The following is an 18,258-nucleotide window of genomic DNA, read 5'->3' on the forward strand; positions in this document are numbered from 1 at the left end:
TACATTTTAGAAGGGTGAATTGTATGATACTGTGAATTAAATCTCAATAAAGCTGTTAAGATTTCTGTGGGAGAATATATAAAACAGAAATAAACCTCTTTCTAAGACTTGCCTAACTATTGATGCCCAGATATGAAAACACATTTTTATTATTTACAGATGTCAAACATGTGTTCCTTAATTTTCATGTAATTAATTATACTTTGAAAAGGTCAGAAAATGAACACAAACCAGAAAGTAAAAGAAACAATAGATTTAACTGCACAATTTTAGTCTCACTTTTGAAGTACAGTCATCTTCGAGAGACTGTTTATACTGAGTTTTTTTAAAACCTCAACTTCATAAAATAAATAGCATCCCTATGAACACGAGTGTGTGTTTGTCTGATCCACACAATTTAGCAAGCAGATTAAAAGTTTTCCTTTCGCTGTTTATTGCTATACCGATGTTTTAGTAACTTACATATTGGACAATTACCATTCACGATCTGTTAAGCCACTCTTGAAAATCACTTTGGGGCTTTGGTTAATGTCTAACAGGGAAGTCTGTTCTTTGTTAGAAGCATATTTTCCAGATAAAATTCAAAGGGTTGGTTTTCGGTGTACTGTATAAAACCATAGGTGGCACGAATCTGGGAATTCTCAAAGTCTCTAACAGTCTCAACACTTTCCCCAAAAGGAGAAATTGGCACCATTGTCCCTTCGACTAATTGTTGTGGGGCTATGTTGTAGCTGCCTGGCTTTCTAGCCCAAACCCTGTAATCATCACAACTGAACACGTTAACCTTTACCTCTAGGTAAGTGACCATTATTGGTCATTATTGTTTCCAGGCCTTTTCTTGCTGTCTACTTTTCCTTTACTGGGACCAATCCTGCTCCTGGTCAGAGAGGATTTAAGGAGCACTATTTCAATAGTGTGATGGCTTAGCATCAAGTGGACCTATCGCTTCTCGTCCCACTGTGATCTCACAGACCAGTTGAAATAACTGGGTGTCTTGGGTGCCATTTTCATTCGCCTGTGTCTGCCTCTCTTCATAGACTTCATCTGCCATGCCGATTCCTTTAGGCCTGGTGCCCTGCTTTGTTTGGCACTGTATTGCCAGACCTCTTAAGGGACTGCTAATTTGTTTCTTAGCCCCAATCCCCATGACTGGACTCCTGCTACATACAGTTTGCTTCAACCTCTGCCTACTGCCTGCCACCAGACTGTCTGGAATCTATTCTCTGCCTGCCTGCCAGGACATCCATTGCTAGACTTTCAGAGTCTAGCTGTCTGCCTGCTTATTGCCTACTGATACACAACCCTGCTGCTTTACCAGCCTGTCTGGACTCTTCCTGTTGGTGACTACAGGAACCTTCTTATCTTTCCCATCCTGCCCTAATTTGTCTCTAGTTTCTGGGTACCAGGCTCCTTGGTCTGGCTCTGTCTGCCAACGACAAGTACCTGTTGAGATACTCTCTCTCAGTTTACTACTAGGTTTTTATTTCCTTGGGCCAACAGTTTAGTAATTCTTGTTTACTCTTTCTTTTCCTTCGTTTCCTGTATATAATCTGTGGAGAGAAACAGTTTGTTCCTTTAAATGTCTCTTGGATTCATTCCTGTCTCTAATTTCCTCTGGGGCCGCTCTAGTTCCAATCCTCATGACTTTATCGGCCAGGACTTTATCTAGTTTTAGCCAGAGATCAGCAGCGTGCCTCAAAGGGTCGCCTGAGAGGGTGAGAGAGAAGCCAAGTGGTCATGAGCAGGGCCACCGTCTCCACTCCCACGCTAACTTCAAACAGGTCAGCTAGATTTGTATCTGTTGTCCATAGCGGGGTCCTGTGAAGAGTTTTCTTTAGGAAAAAAGTCCTGTAGTAAAGGAAAAATAAGTTCGGAAATCAGTGTTCCAAGTTATTCTGCATACAACTGCCAGACCAGCTCCTTAAAATACTTCTTCATTTTATATTATCCTGCTAAAGATCCTTATCAGTTACCACTACTATATCTTACATTCAAATCTGTTTACACACTGGGAAAATGCTATGGGGATAACCATGCTTCCTACTATTATTCAACATCTATGTTCTCACCATTCTACTCAAGCCCTCATATTATTGGTGCGTATTGTTTCCAGGCCATTCTCTACATTGTCTTTTCCTTACTTCCTTTCTTTGCTTTGCCTATTTAAATCTCATTTCTGCTTCATACCTCAGCAGCTCAAGCTCCACTTCCTCCTTGAAAACTTCATCTATTCCAGGCCCAACTAACCTCGCTCCTTCACCGTGTTATGTTGAATTCAGAGTCAGCACCTGCCAGTTAGGCAGCTCATTTTCTCTTACTGTTCCACAAATTTATTGTCTTGTTTGTTTTCTCAAGTAGATGTTATACCTATGGATGGCAGAGACTTTATGTTTTACAGTCTGTTCCATTACAAGTGTTTGCGTACGATGAACAGCACATTCACGATTGGCAAACAGGAGACTGATGTCAAAATAAGGTGGAAGTACACTTGGTCCGCGTATGAATTTTCGTAGCGTTCTAAGTTTGGAAGGATCAGGAGCAAGCTTTCTCACAATTAGGGAAAGTCTTAGCAATATATGAAGACTTTAAGAAAAACAGAAGAATCCTGCTCCAGACTCCGCCCCTTTAGTGTGACTGGTTTAGTGGCTTCAACCACCTGTAAGTTTCCCACGACATCAAACTATCTGGTCAAGCTGTGAGTACTGATAACGAAGCTGTGAAGACCTTGTACTGCATGTTTTCAAAAAGCTCGGTATTCCTCTATTCGATTTTTAATTCTAATGAACATGGCCTCTATTAAAAGTGAATGCCCTTGAGGATCCACATAGGGAAAGAGGAAGCGTGAAGGTCACGAAGCACTGATGGCTGTGAGCCTGGGTGCAAAAGCTTGTGGAAATGGAACCTCGTGAGTGTTTTTAGTAGGATGGTTATCGTTTTCATTAGTGCTCTGATTCCAAAGTTCCGTTGGATTTCAGTGATTTTCCCTATCCACGGTCACCCCAGAAGCCCTATTAATTTTGAGTGTGCAATTTTGCAGAACAGGAAATTCTCCAGGAAGACGTATATGACATTATAGCAGAACATCTGGTACTTATTTATCCGCATGACATCTAGTTTGGTGTTGACCACGTAGAATACATTTAATAAATACTTGCTTATTCTTGGGCAACCTTTAATTCACAAATATTTTTCCATGACCCTGAAAGCGGTCATTTCTCATTTTTGTCTAATCCATGTTTCCTTTAATTTCTCTAATAATGACCTAGATTTTTTAGATGAGAACACGCAGCGGAAGGGAGACACAGAAAGCCAGAGGGACACTCTGAAGATCAGCAGAAACCTCTGGGGTCATGGATGGCTCTAAGGTCAGCTGGAAGAAAGATAGGGCCTACCAGCCTTGTACCTTTCTTTTCTCCCAGGGTTGGCTTTTTTTTTTTTTTATTAAGATTATGATAGATTACAACCTTGTGAGATTTCAGTTGTACATTATTGTTAGTAATGTTGTGGGTACACCACTTCACCAGGGTTGGCTTTTTAAGGCTGACCGGGTGCTAAACTTGTGAGAGGCGAGAGGCAGAGACCACAAGGTCAGCGGGTCTAAGCTACGCTTTTGACATCCCCACAGGTGGTAGGAGCCTCCTTCTTTCTTCAGCATCAGAGAAAAGATCTCTCTCCATCCACCCCATTTGTGTGTCCCAGGAAGGTAAAACAAAGGAAGGGGGGTGCAGGGAGAACAGCCTAGGACTGCTCTTGGCGAGCTGCCTGGTTCATAATCAGCGGACCCAGCACCCCTGCAGGAGAGCCGGGGATCCTTTCGCATGTTAGCTTCCAAGCGACGCCAATGACCCTGATGCCTGAAGTAAGGCTGTTTGTTTTTAATTACTGTTTCCATTAACTGGAGCAAAATGCTGAAAAACAAACATGAAGAATTAAGACGGGGCTGCGACAACCACAATAAAGGCACATGTAAGCCATATTAGAGACATACTGTTTCAGTTTTTGCAGGAAAGATTATGCATCTTTTACACATACTTCTAATTTGATTTCAAATGCAGCTTTGCCTGGCCGGAGGATGGTGAAACCCAACCTCACATTGAAAATAATGTCAATCCATTTTCATGTCTATTTACACACTCCAAACAGAAGTCATCTGTATGATAACGTCTTCCCCCCTTTTAAAACCACACCAATGAGACCTGCAAGTAGGGACCTCTGTGTTCTGGAAGCTGCTTATCTGTTCTGCTTCTTCTCTTGCCAACAGCAGCCCCCACCCTTAACCACAGGGTCTCTGCACACGCTATTGTCATTTCCTTTGCCAGGAATCCCTTCACTCTCCTTCGCCTTGCAATTGCTCAATACATTTTTGTTTAATATCCTTCTCAATAGCCAGAAAGCTCTGTAAGAGCAAACAACATCTGTCTTGTTCACCATTGTACCCACGATGCCTGGCACGGTACCTAACAGGAGGCTGTCAACAAATACTGACTGACTTTAACTAGACCCTTAAGACTCAGCTCAAACAGCATCCTCTTTGGGAAGGTGTCCTGGAGCCTCCGACACTCCGGTGGTTACCTCCTGTCAAGTGCTCCGTGGGCTCCCTGTTCACATCTGTTGTACCCAGGAGCAGTTCGTTAACAGTCTGTTCCTTCTAGAAGACTAGGAGGTTCTAAAGGGCAGAAACGGTGTCCGCTTCATCCTTCTAACCCACAGCATTGTGCGTATCACGTGGTGTACTCTAAGGAGCTCAGTAAATGTCTACTGAGCAGGTGATTGAGCAACATTTGAGTCTAGAGGACCCTCAGGTATGGCCCACACCCACATCTCTCAAACAGGAATCACATGAAAGCACTGGAAAAACAGGTCATGTCTTTCCGCAGCATCCATTTTTATGCAGTTTTTCAGGAGGGGAGACGTAGTAAGTCATTTAAATCACATGCGTGTGTGCATGTGTGTGCATGCGTGCACATGGCGTGTGTAGTAAGTCGAATTCAAAATATGCACCCAATTTTAAGTCAAACAGGAACTTCAACAAAGCAAATTTACCTTAGGGCTCCTTGTCCGCCCTGTCTGGGAGCATGGACTCCCTCTTCTCTGCTTCCTCAGGTAGTTTACTACCTGCACGATTAAAAAGAAAGTGAATGACAATCACAAAGCCAGGATTAAAACTGCTTTCGGATATCTGACGTTCTTTTCACTCTACTGTCCAAGTTAATGGCCTCATCACGCCTATCGCATGGTCCAATTTATGCTAACGCACTCTCCATAAATATGCTTGTAAAAGAATTAGATTCAGCAAAGCTGAATTTAAGGTGAGAGGAGAAGGGCAAAAGGAGTCGGAGCCTGAAGATCTCTGAGCAGCAGGCATCTGGACATGTTTACAGACTTGGGATCTGAATTTACCCTTCAGGCAGCTTCTCTAGCCTGTGCGCTCTTATTCGATCCAGGGGGTTCATTCAAATCGTGCCCTGCCCTTCTAACGTTCTTGGTGTGAGCATTATTTTTAAAGGGCCCTGTTTTCAAAGGATGGATGAAACATAACGTGGGCCTCTTCCTGACAACTCAAGGACTGAAGACGAACAATACCCACCCTCAACGTCCCGCTGCTGCTGCTGCACAAAAACACCTAGCGCTGGTCTCGAGATTTACATTTTTAACAAAGCTTTGATACACGTGATCTTCCCTCCCACAACAACCCTAAACTAGTTCAGCCACCTGGAAATAGCACTCAATCCAATTGCCAGCTCTCTTAGAGGGGCTTGGGTTAAAGAGCCTTACATCCCCTGGGGATTAAGCGGTGGGCGTCTGCTGCTTCTCCTCCCCAGCAGCATGGGAATAAAGGGACGACTGTATTTCTCGGGTCGCAAGGCAATCCTGGCAACAGAAAGCACACCCACTCTTTCCACTTTGACCCATACAGTCTGTCTAGGCAATTCATCAGCGCTCTCGTTGGTGGTTGCTCCTCCAGGACTCGGTTGCCTTGCCAATCAACCCCTCCCACAGAGCGTAGTGGGACCACACCCCCGGCCAGGCGTCTGCCAGGGAAAGTGCTCTGGCCTACGCCAGGGGCAGCGGCTACCCGGTGGGCCCGCCAGTGAAACTCACACGGGATCCTCCCGGGCCTCACTTGCCCCATCTCTAAAATGGGCTGTACCGCCTCGATCTGGCCGAGTTCCCTCCCCTTTCCCGCCGGGCCCCCGGGAAGTGAAATCTGCGCTCCGCCGCAGCCCCCGGCGCTCTCGCCTGGCTCGGGTGGCCGCGCCGGGCATGCTCAGTAGCCGGCCGCCTCGGCCCGGGAGTAGGAAGCGGCTTTCCGCGCCCGGGCGGCTGACGGCGGGCACTTTGATGAATCACGTGTGGCGAGGCCCTCTTAAAGAGATAGGCACCTACTTTTTCTCCACCCTCAACACCGCCTTGAGGGCGGCGGCGACCGTGGTAATTGCAGCTGCTTAGGGGCAGGGCTTGCCCCAGCGCCGGGTAGTGGCAACGGCGCGTCGCGTCGGGGGCGCCTGGGAGCCGGGAGCCCCGGGGGCCTGAGATCGGCAGCTCCCCGGGCAGACACCCTCTCACCCAGGAAGAGGTGCTGCCGAACCCGCGCGGGGCAGCGGGACCGCCCCAAGGGGCTTCCTCCCGGGAGGAGAGGTGGGGTGACAGGGCACAGGTGACAGGGCCGGAGAAAGATGGAGCAGCCCGGGGCGGCGGCGGCGGCGGGCGCGGGAGGCGCCGGCGAGGAACCCGGTGGGGGCCGGAGCAACAAGCGGAGCGCGGGGAACCGGGCCGCCAACGAAGAGGAAACGAAAAACAAACCTAAATTGGTGAGTGCTCCCGCAGCCCCGCCGGCCTTGGGGACAGCGAGAGCCCCGGGATCCTCCTGCCGTTGAACACGGGGGGACCCGGGGCCCCCTCCCAAGGGTGACCGCGACCTCGCTGGGCAACTCGGGGAGCCGCTCAGGAGCGGCCACGCCGAGGCGCGGAGACGGCGTGGGGGCGGAAGAGCACCCCTTCTCCAGGAGCCCCTTTCTCCCTCTTGTCACCCCCGGAGGCAGTGCGGGAGGGAGAAAGGCCCCACCCCAACTTGCGGAGACCCCGAGTCCTGGGTAGGGGCTGTTGTTTGTCCAACTTGTGGGCACGAAGCTGCTTTGCGCAATTCCATTCCCCTCCCACCCCTCTCATTTGCTAGCTTTTGCCTCTTAACGCTTAGAGACCGGGCAGGGGACCCTCTCTTCTTTTCAGTCCCAATATTTGGGAGCCCACCGCAGACTTGCAAACCAACCCCCTCCCCTCAAACCAAAAAACACACACCGTAGGCCCCCAGTCTTTCTACTTTACCAGAAATCTAAGGAAGAGGCGCCTACGTGCGTTTTTTCCCTGCCTCTCCATGTGCTCTTCCAAGAAACATTTCTTTGGAAGAGTGGGGGGAGCGTGGGAGTTGGAGGCTGGGTGAGGTACCACCAACTGTCGTGTGTGTGTGTGTAATAGGCAGACTCATAACAGTACTCCGACTTCGTTGATGAAGAACCCTCAAAAGCAGTAGGCAGACCGCCCAAATCGCACCGTCCTGAGAGTGTGAACCGGTGGAAGCAGACCATTTCCTGCCCCAGACTTCATGTGCAGAGGAATGAAATCTGTGGGGCCTGCTATTAGATTGGGAAATACTGAAGTTTCCTCAACTCATCAGTTCAAAGGGTTCCTCTTTTTGGTAAACTTTCTAATTCGGGTGGCATGAGGGGAAACGGTTTTCCTGCACAAATTCAGCAACTGTTCCTTCTGTCCGAAGGTTCTTAGTTTAGATCTGAAGCACAAGCCACATGTTGCATATCTAGTTTTCATTTTACCCAGCAGCTTGACTATCATGAGGAAGGAGACAGTGACATGGAACCGAAGCCATTTCTTATGGCATCTGGCCATTTGCTGTGTACCTGTTGTGCTTTTCTCTCCCCTGCAATTTGCCTTTCAATTATGGACTGTCCATATTGGAAAACGGTCAAAGCATGACGATTTCAGGAAATAGGCAGTCTTCCAGTATGTGGGAAGGGACCTGGTGGGGTCAAGGAAAATGACCAGTTTAGAGTCTCATCAATTTCACCCTAACTTGAAGCAAATTGAGAACTTACTTGATGTGTCCTGTTAACCCAGTATTTAGAAGTGAAGAAACTGAGTCACAGCTCTTAGTGAATTGTCTCTGCTGGCAGAGGGTTAACCGGTTTAATGGGTGCCCCCACTATCTTGAAATTTAGAAAAGTCTTCTGAGTGTATCACCAAAGTTTAATGTATTTCAAAATTCTGATGTGATTTTTGAGATTTATCAGTTTGCGGTAAAAGAGTGATCATTTTTCCTTTCTTTTTTGACCTAGTACAAAACTGTGGTTTGAACAGTGATTAAAAGTTTAAGCAAAAATAAAAGTGAACTGATAGTTTCCACAAAGAGTTTGGTACATCCAGCAAGAACCTTCCACTTTTAGGAAGTGTGCTGTCAAGAGAAAGCACTTAACTCTGCCTTCCAGTAATAACACCTTGATTATATTATTCCCTTCCCTTCGGTCATTTGTCCTGTTTCATCTTTTATGTTTTACTTGCTTTGACAAGGTAACTAGATAGTTATGAGATAGTATCGCTTTCAGTTCCTGGCTAACACTGGTGTTGAACATAGCTTGATATAGTAGAACAAGTTTCTGAATTCGAGGGTTGGTTAATATCAATGGGAACTTTCTTTTTTGCTCAAACATAACTGTTGAGCCTTACATGATTTTACGAGCAGATGTGTCAGAGTTAATAAAAACAAATTTCGGAAGACATTTCAGCACATTTTAAGGCAAGCAAGTTCACCAAGCAACAAGACTTGGTAAACTTTTTTTATAAATGCCTTATTCTTTATTTTGAGTTGTTTTATTGACGCGCTTAGCATGTTTTTCTAAGGCCTTTTAGAAAGGAGTTCGACTGGGATTCTTAATTGAAGATATTGCTAGTAAGATAAAGCTTTACCTAGACTAAATTTTATTGTTTTGAGTATTATGTTGTTAATCAGTGTAATAGTCCTTTATTGTGTACGTGTGTGTAAAGGAGTTGTGATGTGGGATTATAAAAGGGAGCCATATGGTAATAGAAACTATTTGCATAGGTGATTGTGAGGGTTAGGGGTTCTTAAACTCCTGAAATTGTATGAAAAAATTTGCATGTGTATGTAGGTACCTTCATTGTTCTGGGCCCCAGAGCTTTCGTCAGTTCCTCGAAGGCATCTGGTGCCTAAAGAAGAATAAGACCTGTTGGGTTACCAGAGAGAGTGAGTCAAGGAGACAGCAGTTGATTCCACTTGAAGTTACTGAGGAGAGAAGGTCAGGGATGAAGGGAGAAGGGAAATATCAATCACTGCCCACGTGAGTGATTGATATTGAAGATTATTCATCTGGGCTTAAGAAGAAGTTAATTACACAATGTCAATATAGTGTGAGCTAAGATGAAAGTTTCCACTACATAGAAAAATTAACTCATTGGCTATAATATAGTGGACTCATAAAGTTTAAGGCTTGTGATTCAGTTGTTTTCACTTAGTTCCTCATTGTTTTGGATAACTGGAGAAGGAAGGCACGTTTTCTATAGAGAGGAACTACTTTCATTTATATCTTCAACTTTTTTTTTTCCTTCCCCAAAGCCCCAGTACATAGCTGTATATCCTAGTTGTAGGTCATGCTAGTTCTTCTATGTGGGATGCCGCCACGGCATGGCTTGATGAGCCGTGTATAGGTCGACACCCAGGATCCAAACCGGCGAACCCCAGGCTGCCGAAGCAGAGTGCATGAACCCAACCACTTGGCCACAGGGCCAGCCGCCTATCCTCAACCTTTTGATGGGTATTGGTGAGAACTTTTTCAGGACTTTAGCAACTTTGGCTTAAGATTAATTAAATCAAAATTTACTTCATCTATGCATTCTCATAATGACCCTTTTATTTTGATTCTTTCTAGTGAAGGCAACCTTGTCTTGGACTCCTCACATTTTGAGTAACACATTAGTAGTAGAACTTTGTATTTTATGTAACTATCTGGTTAGGCCCAGATTGAGCATGTCATCAAACAGCATGAATCTTAGATTAATAATTTGATGTCAAGCGTACAGTGTATTTTGTCAAATTGAATCGTAGAGAGAGCTCTAGAAGTGTTCTGAAGGAGCTACATCTCGGATCCCACATATTTAAGGCAGTGACTTAACCGTTAAGAGAGGCTTGTGTTAAGGTAGGACTGACACCCCTCACACACACACACACACACAATGGTGCAGTGTGGCTTCACATTCATTGATGTTTTTGCATTTTGACTTTGTGTTTCTGTAGAATTCCTGAAGCCTTTGGCTCTATTTAGATAGTGGAGTCAAATTAGTAACTCAGAGTAACAGAATCTGGTAATTATATAATTTGCTGAGTATTTTGGCTTTTTTTTTTTTTTGTGAGGAAGATTGGCCCTGAGCGAACATCTATTGCCAATCTTCCTCTTTTTGCTTGAGGAATATTATCATTGAGCTAATATCTGTGCCAGTCTTCCTCTGTTACGTGGGATGCCGCTACAGTGTGGCTTGACAAGTGGTATTAGGTCTGCACCCAGGATCTGAACCTGCAAACCCCAGGCCACCGAAGCAGAGTGCGCGAACTTAACCACTACACCACCGGGCCGGCAGCTTGGTTATTTGTTTTTAATTGGATAAATCATGTTTTGATTTTAATTGATAAAACCTGAGTATAATAAGTTCATTTATGCAACAAACATTTTCTGAGCATTTGCTACATGCTAGGTGTGATTCTGAGGGTTGATGATATAAAGATGCTCATAGTGTCTAGTGAGGGAGACAGGAAAGTTAATTAATGATTAAAGAGCTATGTGATAAGGAAAGCTAGGAATATGCATAGGAGGGGTGATATAGAAACATTATGGAGAGGCATCTAAATCTAATTGGATGCTTGAGCACGGTAAGGAAAGGCTTACCATAGTTGGTCACATTTGCACCAAGGCTTGAAGAATAAGGCATTGATTGAAGAGGGGGAGGGAAAGGCATTTTAGGTTGAAAGAACATATACAAAGGTAGAGTGATATGGTAGCATGCCCAATAAAGGAACTGTGGGTAGATGTTAATGGCAGAAACAAAGAGTACTTGTGGTGGACCTGCTAGAAAAGAGACAGAGTCCAGACTGGGATGGATATTGGTATGTCATCTGTTAGAGTTTCACCTTCTTTCTGAAAGCCATAGTAAGCCGTTGAAGAGATTTAAGGAGGAGACTGACCTGATCAGAATTGTGTGTCGGAAAGAAACTTAATACAGTGGAGACTTTCTTGGAGAGGGGTGCCAGGATGGAGGCAAGACGACCAGTCAGGAGCAGCACAGTGGCATAAAAGAGGTTGATGTTTAGAGTTAGAGACCTGGATTCCAATTGCAGCTCGTCCACTCAGCCATTTACTAGCTCATCCATAAACTGGGCATATTTCTCTGCATCTCGGTTTCCTCCTGCCACTCCATTGCCTCTCCTTCCTGCCACCCACCCTGAACATCTTCACAAATCTGAGATGTTCACCCTGTTTCTCCTTTATAAATCTCACCCGCCTTTCACGGCCCAGCTTATGCCTCAAAATTCTATCATTCTGCCGTTACATCTTCGCTGATTACTTCAGCTTCCTGAAGGTTCTTCCTTATTCTGAATTCCTGACTGTCACGAGTCTGAATGTTATATGTTGATTTGTATCTACAGAGATTTTCAAGTGCTTCTGGGCAAGGATCCTGCAAACCCTTGAAAACCTTGCAGGTCAATGCTTAGGTGCAAAACTACTCGGTAAATGACTATTAGCTGGGAATTCTTTCCCTAATAGCCCAGACATTTTGAGAGTGTAAATTGTTGAAAAGAGGCTTTTAAAAATACAAATGTTTACTTATATATGCCATTTTTTTCTGAGTATATATACTCATCAAATTAACCTATCTGTACATTCTTCTGTGTCCTTTAAGTTTGAAATTTAAGAAACTTCTTGGCTATTAGAGCCTGAACTTTCATGTGGAGAAACAGTATCAAAACTGATGATCACCCAAGTCACATTTTATTGTTATTAGTAGGAGACTTCAGATTATTGGCAAAAGAATACTGAATGGAGGACCAAAGGACCTGGGTTCCAGTGTCCGTCTTATCTTTTATTGGCGTGTGATCTCAGATAAGCTTGAGCCCTTTGGTTAACTTCTGCCAGTTGGAGATAATATCTACCTGATTTGCTTCACAAAGTGGTTTAGATACAACACAGTAATGAATGAGAAAGTGTTTAGGAAATTCTATATTGCTGTACAAATAGAGAGCATTATTGTTAACCCTTTATATTACCCCAGTCAAATGTGATTGTAGTTGGGTGATTTAATGGCTTTCTTGCAATTTTTTTTTTAATGATTTTATTTTTCCTTTTTCTCCCCAAAGCCCCCCAGTACAGAGTTGTGTATTTTTAGTTGTGGGTCCCTCTAGTTGTGGCATGTAGGATGACTCCTCAGCATGGCTTGATGAGCGGTGTCATGTCCACGCCCAGGATTTCAACCGGCGAAACCCTGGGCCGCCAAAGCAGAGCGCACGAACTTAACCACTCAGCCACGGGCTGGCCCCTCTTTCTTGTAATTTGATAGCTCTAACATTATTATTATATAAAGTACCATAATATGGTTATATGTTGATTAATTCCTGTCCCCTCCCCACTTCCATTTATCCATTTGGAAGATTATACATTCTGTCCTTTTATTAATAATTCTTTCTTTTTTTATTTTATTTATTTTTAATTTTTTGTAATTGCAGTAACATTGGATTATAACATTATATAGCTTTCAGATGTACATCATAATATATTTCGAATTCTGTGTACATTACATCATGTTCACCACCCAAAAGCTAATTATAGTCCATCCCCTCACACGTGAGCCTGATCACCCCTTTCGCTCTCCCCCCCTTCCCCTATGGTAACCACCAATCCAATCTCCGTTGCTATGTGTGTGTTTGTCGTTGTTTTTATCTTCTACTTATGAGTGAGATCATATGGTATTTGACTTTCTCCCTCTGACTTGTTTCACTCAACATAATACCCTCAAGATCCATCCATGTTGTCACAAATGGCCAGATTTCATCATTTCTTATGGCTGAGTAGTATTCCACAGTGTATGTATACCACATCTTCATTATCCATTCGTCCCTTGATGGGCACCTAGGTTGCTTGTAAGTCTTGGCTATTGTGAATTATGCTGCAGTGAACATAGGGGTGCATGTATCTTTATGCCTTTGTGCTTTCAAGTTCTTTGGATAAATACCCAGCGGTGGGATAGCTGGCTCATATGGTGGATCTATTCTTAATTTTCTGAGGATGCTCCATACTGCTCTCCATAGTGGCTGCACCAGTTTGCACTCCCACCAGCAGTGAACAAGGGTTCCCTTCTCTCCACATCCTCTCCAACAATTGTTGTTTCCTGTCTTGTTAATTATAGCCATTCTGACCGCAGTGAGGTGATACCTCATTGTAGTTTTGATTTGCATTTCCCTGATAGCTAATGATGTTGAGCATCTTTTCATGTGCCTGTTGGCCATCCATATATCTTCTTTGGAGAAACCTCTGTTCAGATCTTTTGCCCATTTTTTAATTGGGTTGTTGGTTTTTTTGTTGTTGAGATGTATGAGTTCTTTGTATATTTTGGATATTAACCCTTTATCTGATATATGGTTTGCAAATATCTTCTCCCAATTGTTGGGTTGTCTTTTCGTTTCGTTGATGGTTTCCTTTGCTGTGCAGAAGCTTTTTAGTTTGATGTAGTCCTAATAATTCTTTCTGTTGAATGAATGTAAGATGTGAGTTTAGCTTTTTTCACTGTAATTTTTTGAAGAAAAAATTACCCTTGTCTTTCAATTTATCAGTTTGATGCATTTAAAACTTTTGTTAAAAAGCTTGCATTAGATATCTGTGACATTCTGCCTTGTCAGGCAGCTTGCTGCTGTTGTACTAATAAGGAGACTGAGTCACTGATTTGTTAAGGGGTCTGACCTAGAGATAAGTTTAAAGGCTGTCACCTCTGTTGTCGAAGTTAGCTGTGGCACTGAGTCATCATGCTTCAGGGACACTGAAAGTGAAAAATTATTCAATCTTGCTCTTTTTTGGTTCCTTTTTGGAACAATTATAATTGTAATCCACCTAGACTTCACTCCAGGTATCAAGAGCTCTGGCAGGAGCAACGCGTCATTGAAGTGAAATCGTATTCTTTTCCAGCGTGGTCTCAAAGAACCCTGTAAATAAAAGGATGCTCTGAAAATAGTACACACAAAATATATGCAAAAAATTTACATGAATCAGCGCATTTGGCTGAATATTACTGGATATCTGAGCACCGTAGAGATTGTTATTGAAGACCCAACTTTCTCTTATTCCTGTGTTCAGTCTGCCATGCAGAAGAGAACAGTTCCTTCTGGCAGATTTTGGCTGTTTGAGACTTTTTTTCGTCTCAAGAGTGAAGAAACTAAGATGGTGGCCAGGTGACTTGAAATGTAGTTGTATACTTGATATGCAGGTGGGCATCTTGTAGAAGACACCCATGTGGAAGACAGGTCAAAAATGGTGCATGTAAAAGAAGATTAAGATACATTTTCACATAGCTATTTATTAGGAATAGAAAGAAATGAACGTATACTAATTTAAAATTTATTTACCTCATCAGAATGAACCTGAATTTCAGTCTAATTCAGTCTAAATGATTCACTCTGGCTGTGGTTTGAACAGAAACTCAACTGAATCCTGATGCTTGCTTTACGTGAGCTGGCCTGGGGAAAAGGGTATTGATGCCTTTCTCGTGAAAGAATGCAGAAAACAAAATTCTTACTAATCACCATTTACACGGCTTTGGTTTAATGAAAGTTTTTCTATATTACTTTAGGAAGAACAAGCCGCATTGCTCCCAAATACAGACCAGCAAGCGGCCACCAGTCTTTCCTTCTGTTAGGGCTTTGTGGAGCGGCGTCTACTTCAAGTGAGAAACTTCGAGGTGGCTATTCAGGCTGGCCTAGGTGGAAATCCAAGACTTGACTGGGAATGAATTATTCCCCAAAGGCTATTGATTCAATCACCTGGCAATTCTGGTGCTCACCCATGGGAGAAAAGATGTTGGGTGCAATCCTTTACAAAAAAATCTATTTGTTCTGTGGTAGATGTCCACGTACTTTGGTATTATGAGGGATTTTCATCTGCCCTTAATTTGTTGGTTCTCTCACTCAGCTAAAAGTAAAAAAGATAAAATGTTCACCTTATTTGTAATATGGGCTAGTTAATAAGACTTTTTAATAAAACGTATGAAAAATTTCAAACATATTAAGAAGTTGAGAGGCCAGTATAATGAACCACCGTATAGCCATTACTCACATTCGGCAGTTATCTTGATTTTCAGCATTTGCTTCATCCATCCTCTATTTTTTCTTCCTCAAGTATTTTAATGTAAGTCTCAGATATCATGTCATTTTACTCCTCTGTACTTCAGTGTGCGTCTCTAAAAATTACCGACATTTTTTTACTGTAACTGCTCTGCCACTGTTGCATCTTTAAAAGTTCACATATTCCTGGGGCTGGCCCCGTGGCCGAGTGGTTAAGTTCGCGTGCTCCGCTGCAGGCAGCCCAGTGTTTCGTTAGTTCGAATCCTGGGTGCGGACATGGCACTGCTCATCAGACCACGCTGAGGCAGCGTCCCACATGCCACAACTAGAAGAACCCACAACGAAGAATACACAACTATGTACCGGGGGGCTTTGGGGAGAAAAAGGAAAAAATAAAATCTTTAAAAAAAAAAAAAAAAAGTTCACATATTCCTTGGTACCATCTAACACTCAATTTATAATCAAATATCCCCCATTGCCTCAAAAAATAGATTTTTAATTGAATGTGTGCCTAATAATGTACATGTCACCGGGCTCCTTAAACAAATACAGCTTTAAATTAATGGTAAAATCTCATTGAAAAAGTCACTCCACATAAAGTGCTGTCATAAACTATCTGCTCCAGTTAAGTTCACTTCTGTCTTTAATTCTGTAGAAGTATCTAGCAAGGTTTACTATACAAGTATGGAGAGACTCCTTAGAACAGCTACTGTGTGCCATAGAAGACACCAAGTTAAAACTTTTGGCTCCACTCCCTGGTTGGGTAATCACTCATTCCTCATTTTGCAATTTGTGAAGTGGGGTGGGGTTTATGTGTATGAATTTTCCTCCCAGGGAAATGGTCTAGATAGTTGGGCAAGGAAAGGTGTTCTTGAGTTGTCTAGATAAAGAGTTCATATAACTCTGTGATACACACACACACACACAGCTATGTTTATGTTACTAGCTCTAGTTTTTATTTCAGTACAAATGCCTACCTGCTACTTGAGGTGTCTGTCTTTGGTTTTTAGCTGCTTTAATATGCTCTAGGTTGCTGAATAGTTGGGTGAGCAAACCTTTACAAAGAACTCTGAACTGTTAAGTTTCCTTATTTAGATATTTGTGGGGTTAAAATTGAAAACCAGCCTGCACTAATGAGGCGATGGAGCTGGGGATGGGTGGGGTGGGTAAGTATGAGAAGTCGACTTGGGCAAACGGCCTAGACTCCACGCAGATTTACTAAAGAAATTGTGTAACCACTACTTTCCAGACAGTAATTCAGTGCTGTTACTGTGCTGGGAGGCAATAGGCATATAATTTCTCAAACTTTGTGGACTCGAGTAGATTTAGACTAATAATCCATCTCCACTGTGCAGCTTCTAGGCTGACCATTTACTGACTCCATCAGGTGGGTCATTTTCGTCAAAACGGGAGATGACTGATAATTGTTGGGCCTGGACAGGTGGCATTTTTACCTCTTGTTTTGCTCAGGGGAGAGCAAGCTATGGAAGTGTCGTTTTGTGTGCTTTGAAATCAATCACTGAGGAAATCTCAAGTGCTTAGTAGCTTATTATGCTGGCTGAAGCTGTTTAGGAAGATTCTGTATGTAGAAAGCAAAACTTTGTATAAACTGTACACTTACATTTTGAACTTATGTGTAATAGAGACCAGGGCCGCTATGCATGGTTGGGCCCTGCTTGAGGGTGTGAGACCCCAGAGGTCGCATCACTTCCCAAATCGTGTGCCCAGTCACAACACTGTGTCTTCTGAAGGCCACTTTTTCTAATTCACACAAAGGTGCCAGGTGGGCCAGCTACTGCATTTAAAACCAGATAGATTTTATTCTCATACCTGATAGGAATTTCAAGGCACAGGACATAGTTTAATGTCTCATTTAGAATAGGTATTTACCATTCGTCATGGATTCTGAAAAAAGAATATAAGATGTATATCTATGTCATATGTTGTCCTAAACCTGACTACGTTTGCTTTTCAGTTATTGCAGTCCTCAAGTGTAGAGAGGGCTGTGTCCTTGGGGACCTGGGTTACAGGTTCCATATGTTGATTGCTTCCTCTTACTTAAGGCCCCTTCCTTTCTGCACTCCTCCCAGTAATTTTCCTGACATTATTGTTCCACAGTGCTTTGCATGGTTACTGATTGTATGAGTAAGACTGCGTTTTTTTTTTTTTTTTTTGGAAGTCTGTGCCTTAACTTCAACTTATTTTCATTTACATTGCCCACGATATAAGACAAGAACCTATAGAAAGTTAAGACGGGTTAAAATAAATTTGGCAGAAGCATTTCCTCTAATAATATGCTCTGCAGTCTAGTACCTCTCATTTCAAAATCAGTGTTTTCCAGAAGAGTCAGTGTGTGCATGAAACATTTGTGAGTAGAAATCATCTTTTCTTAGGCTGACCTCACAGCTTGTTTTTCACTGGCAGTGCATTCGCCTACATTTTTCCTCCCCTTTCGTGGAGTAGCTAATGGTCTTTAAACAAGCTATTAAAGGGAAGAATAATTTTACAATGCAGAAAAATAAAAATGGCCTGGGTTTAATCCATGCTGGTGGTTTGGCTTCTTGTGTATTTGTTTTACTAAAGCAGAGCTAAGCCATGTTCTCTAATCGCTAAATTCTTGGGCTTCCTCAGAATAGCCTATACTTGCTTCATCAGACCGTTTGCAGACAGCCTTGTCAACTTCTGAGATCCAGATCCTCCATTTTTAGATAAGCTGAGCAGGTCTGAGACCAAATACTAACTTTTAAGTGGCCATATCTCTGTATAAAATGGAATTGAGGCATTAGTTGTACTTTAAAGTAGCAGGAATTGTGCAGTGCTGTGGTCCAATTTTCCACGCTTCCTACCAGCTC

General features: G+C 43.1%; 1 protein-coding gene and 1 long non-coding RNA gene across 7 annotated transcripts in view; one reads left to right on the forward strand and one right to left on the reverse strand.

Annotated features, from left to right (window-relative positions):
* Positions 1 to 3,114: 3,114 nt before the first annotated feature.
* Positions 3,115 to 7,410, reverse strand: LOC139081102 (uncharacterized). Of its 2 annotated transcripts, none has more exons than XR_011536079.1 (3): positions 7,327 to 7,410; positions 5,044 to 5,115; positions 3,115 to 3,908 (listed from the first exon to the last, which is right to left on the reverse strand). It is a non-coding gene; the product is annotated as an uncharacterized lncRNA (long non-coding RNA). The 2 variants fall into 2 exon arrangements; XR_011536078.1 differs by lacking the exon at positions 7,327 to 7,410 and adding an exon at positions 6,805 to 6,939.
* Positions 6,271 to 18,258, forward strand: part of DIAPH2 (diaphanous related formin 2) — an 816,328-nt gene continuing 804,340 nt past the window's right edge. For 4 of the 5 annotated variants that reach the window (XM_070605389.1, XM_070605392.1, XM_070605396.1 and 1 more), the window contains exon 1: positions 6,298 to 6,812. In XM_070605389.1, coding sequence (XP_070461490.1) covers positions 6,678 to 6,812 — 135 coding nt within the window. In that variant the 5' untranslated portion in view covers positions 6,298 to 6,677. Of the gene's footprint in view, positions 6,813 to 18,258 lie in introns of all 5 variants that reach the window. The other variant, XM_070605395.1, reaches the window with a different exon arrangement.

The sequence above is a fragment of the Equus przewalskii genome, chromosome X (assembly GCF_037783145.1).
Source record: "Equus przewalskii isolate Varuska chromosome X, EquPr2, whole genome shotgun sequence".
In the NCBI taxonomy this organism is placed as follows: Eukaryota; Metazoa; Chordata; class Mammalia; order Perissodactyla; family Equidae; genus Equus; species Equus przewalskii.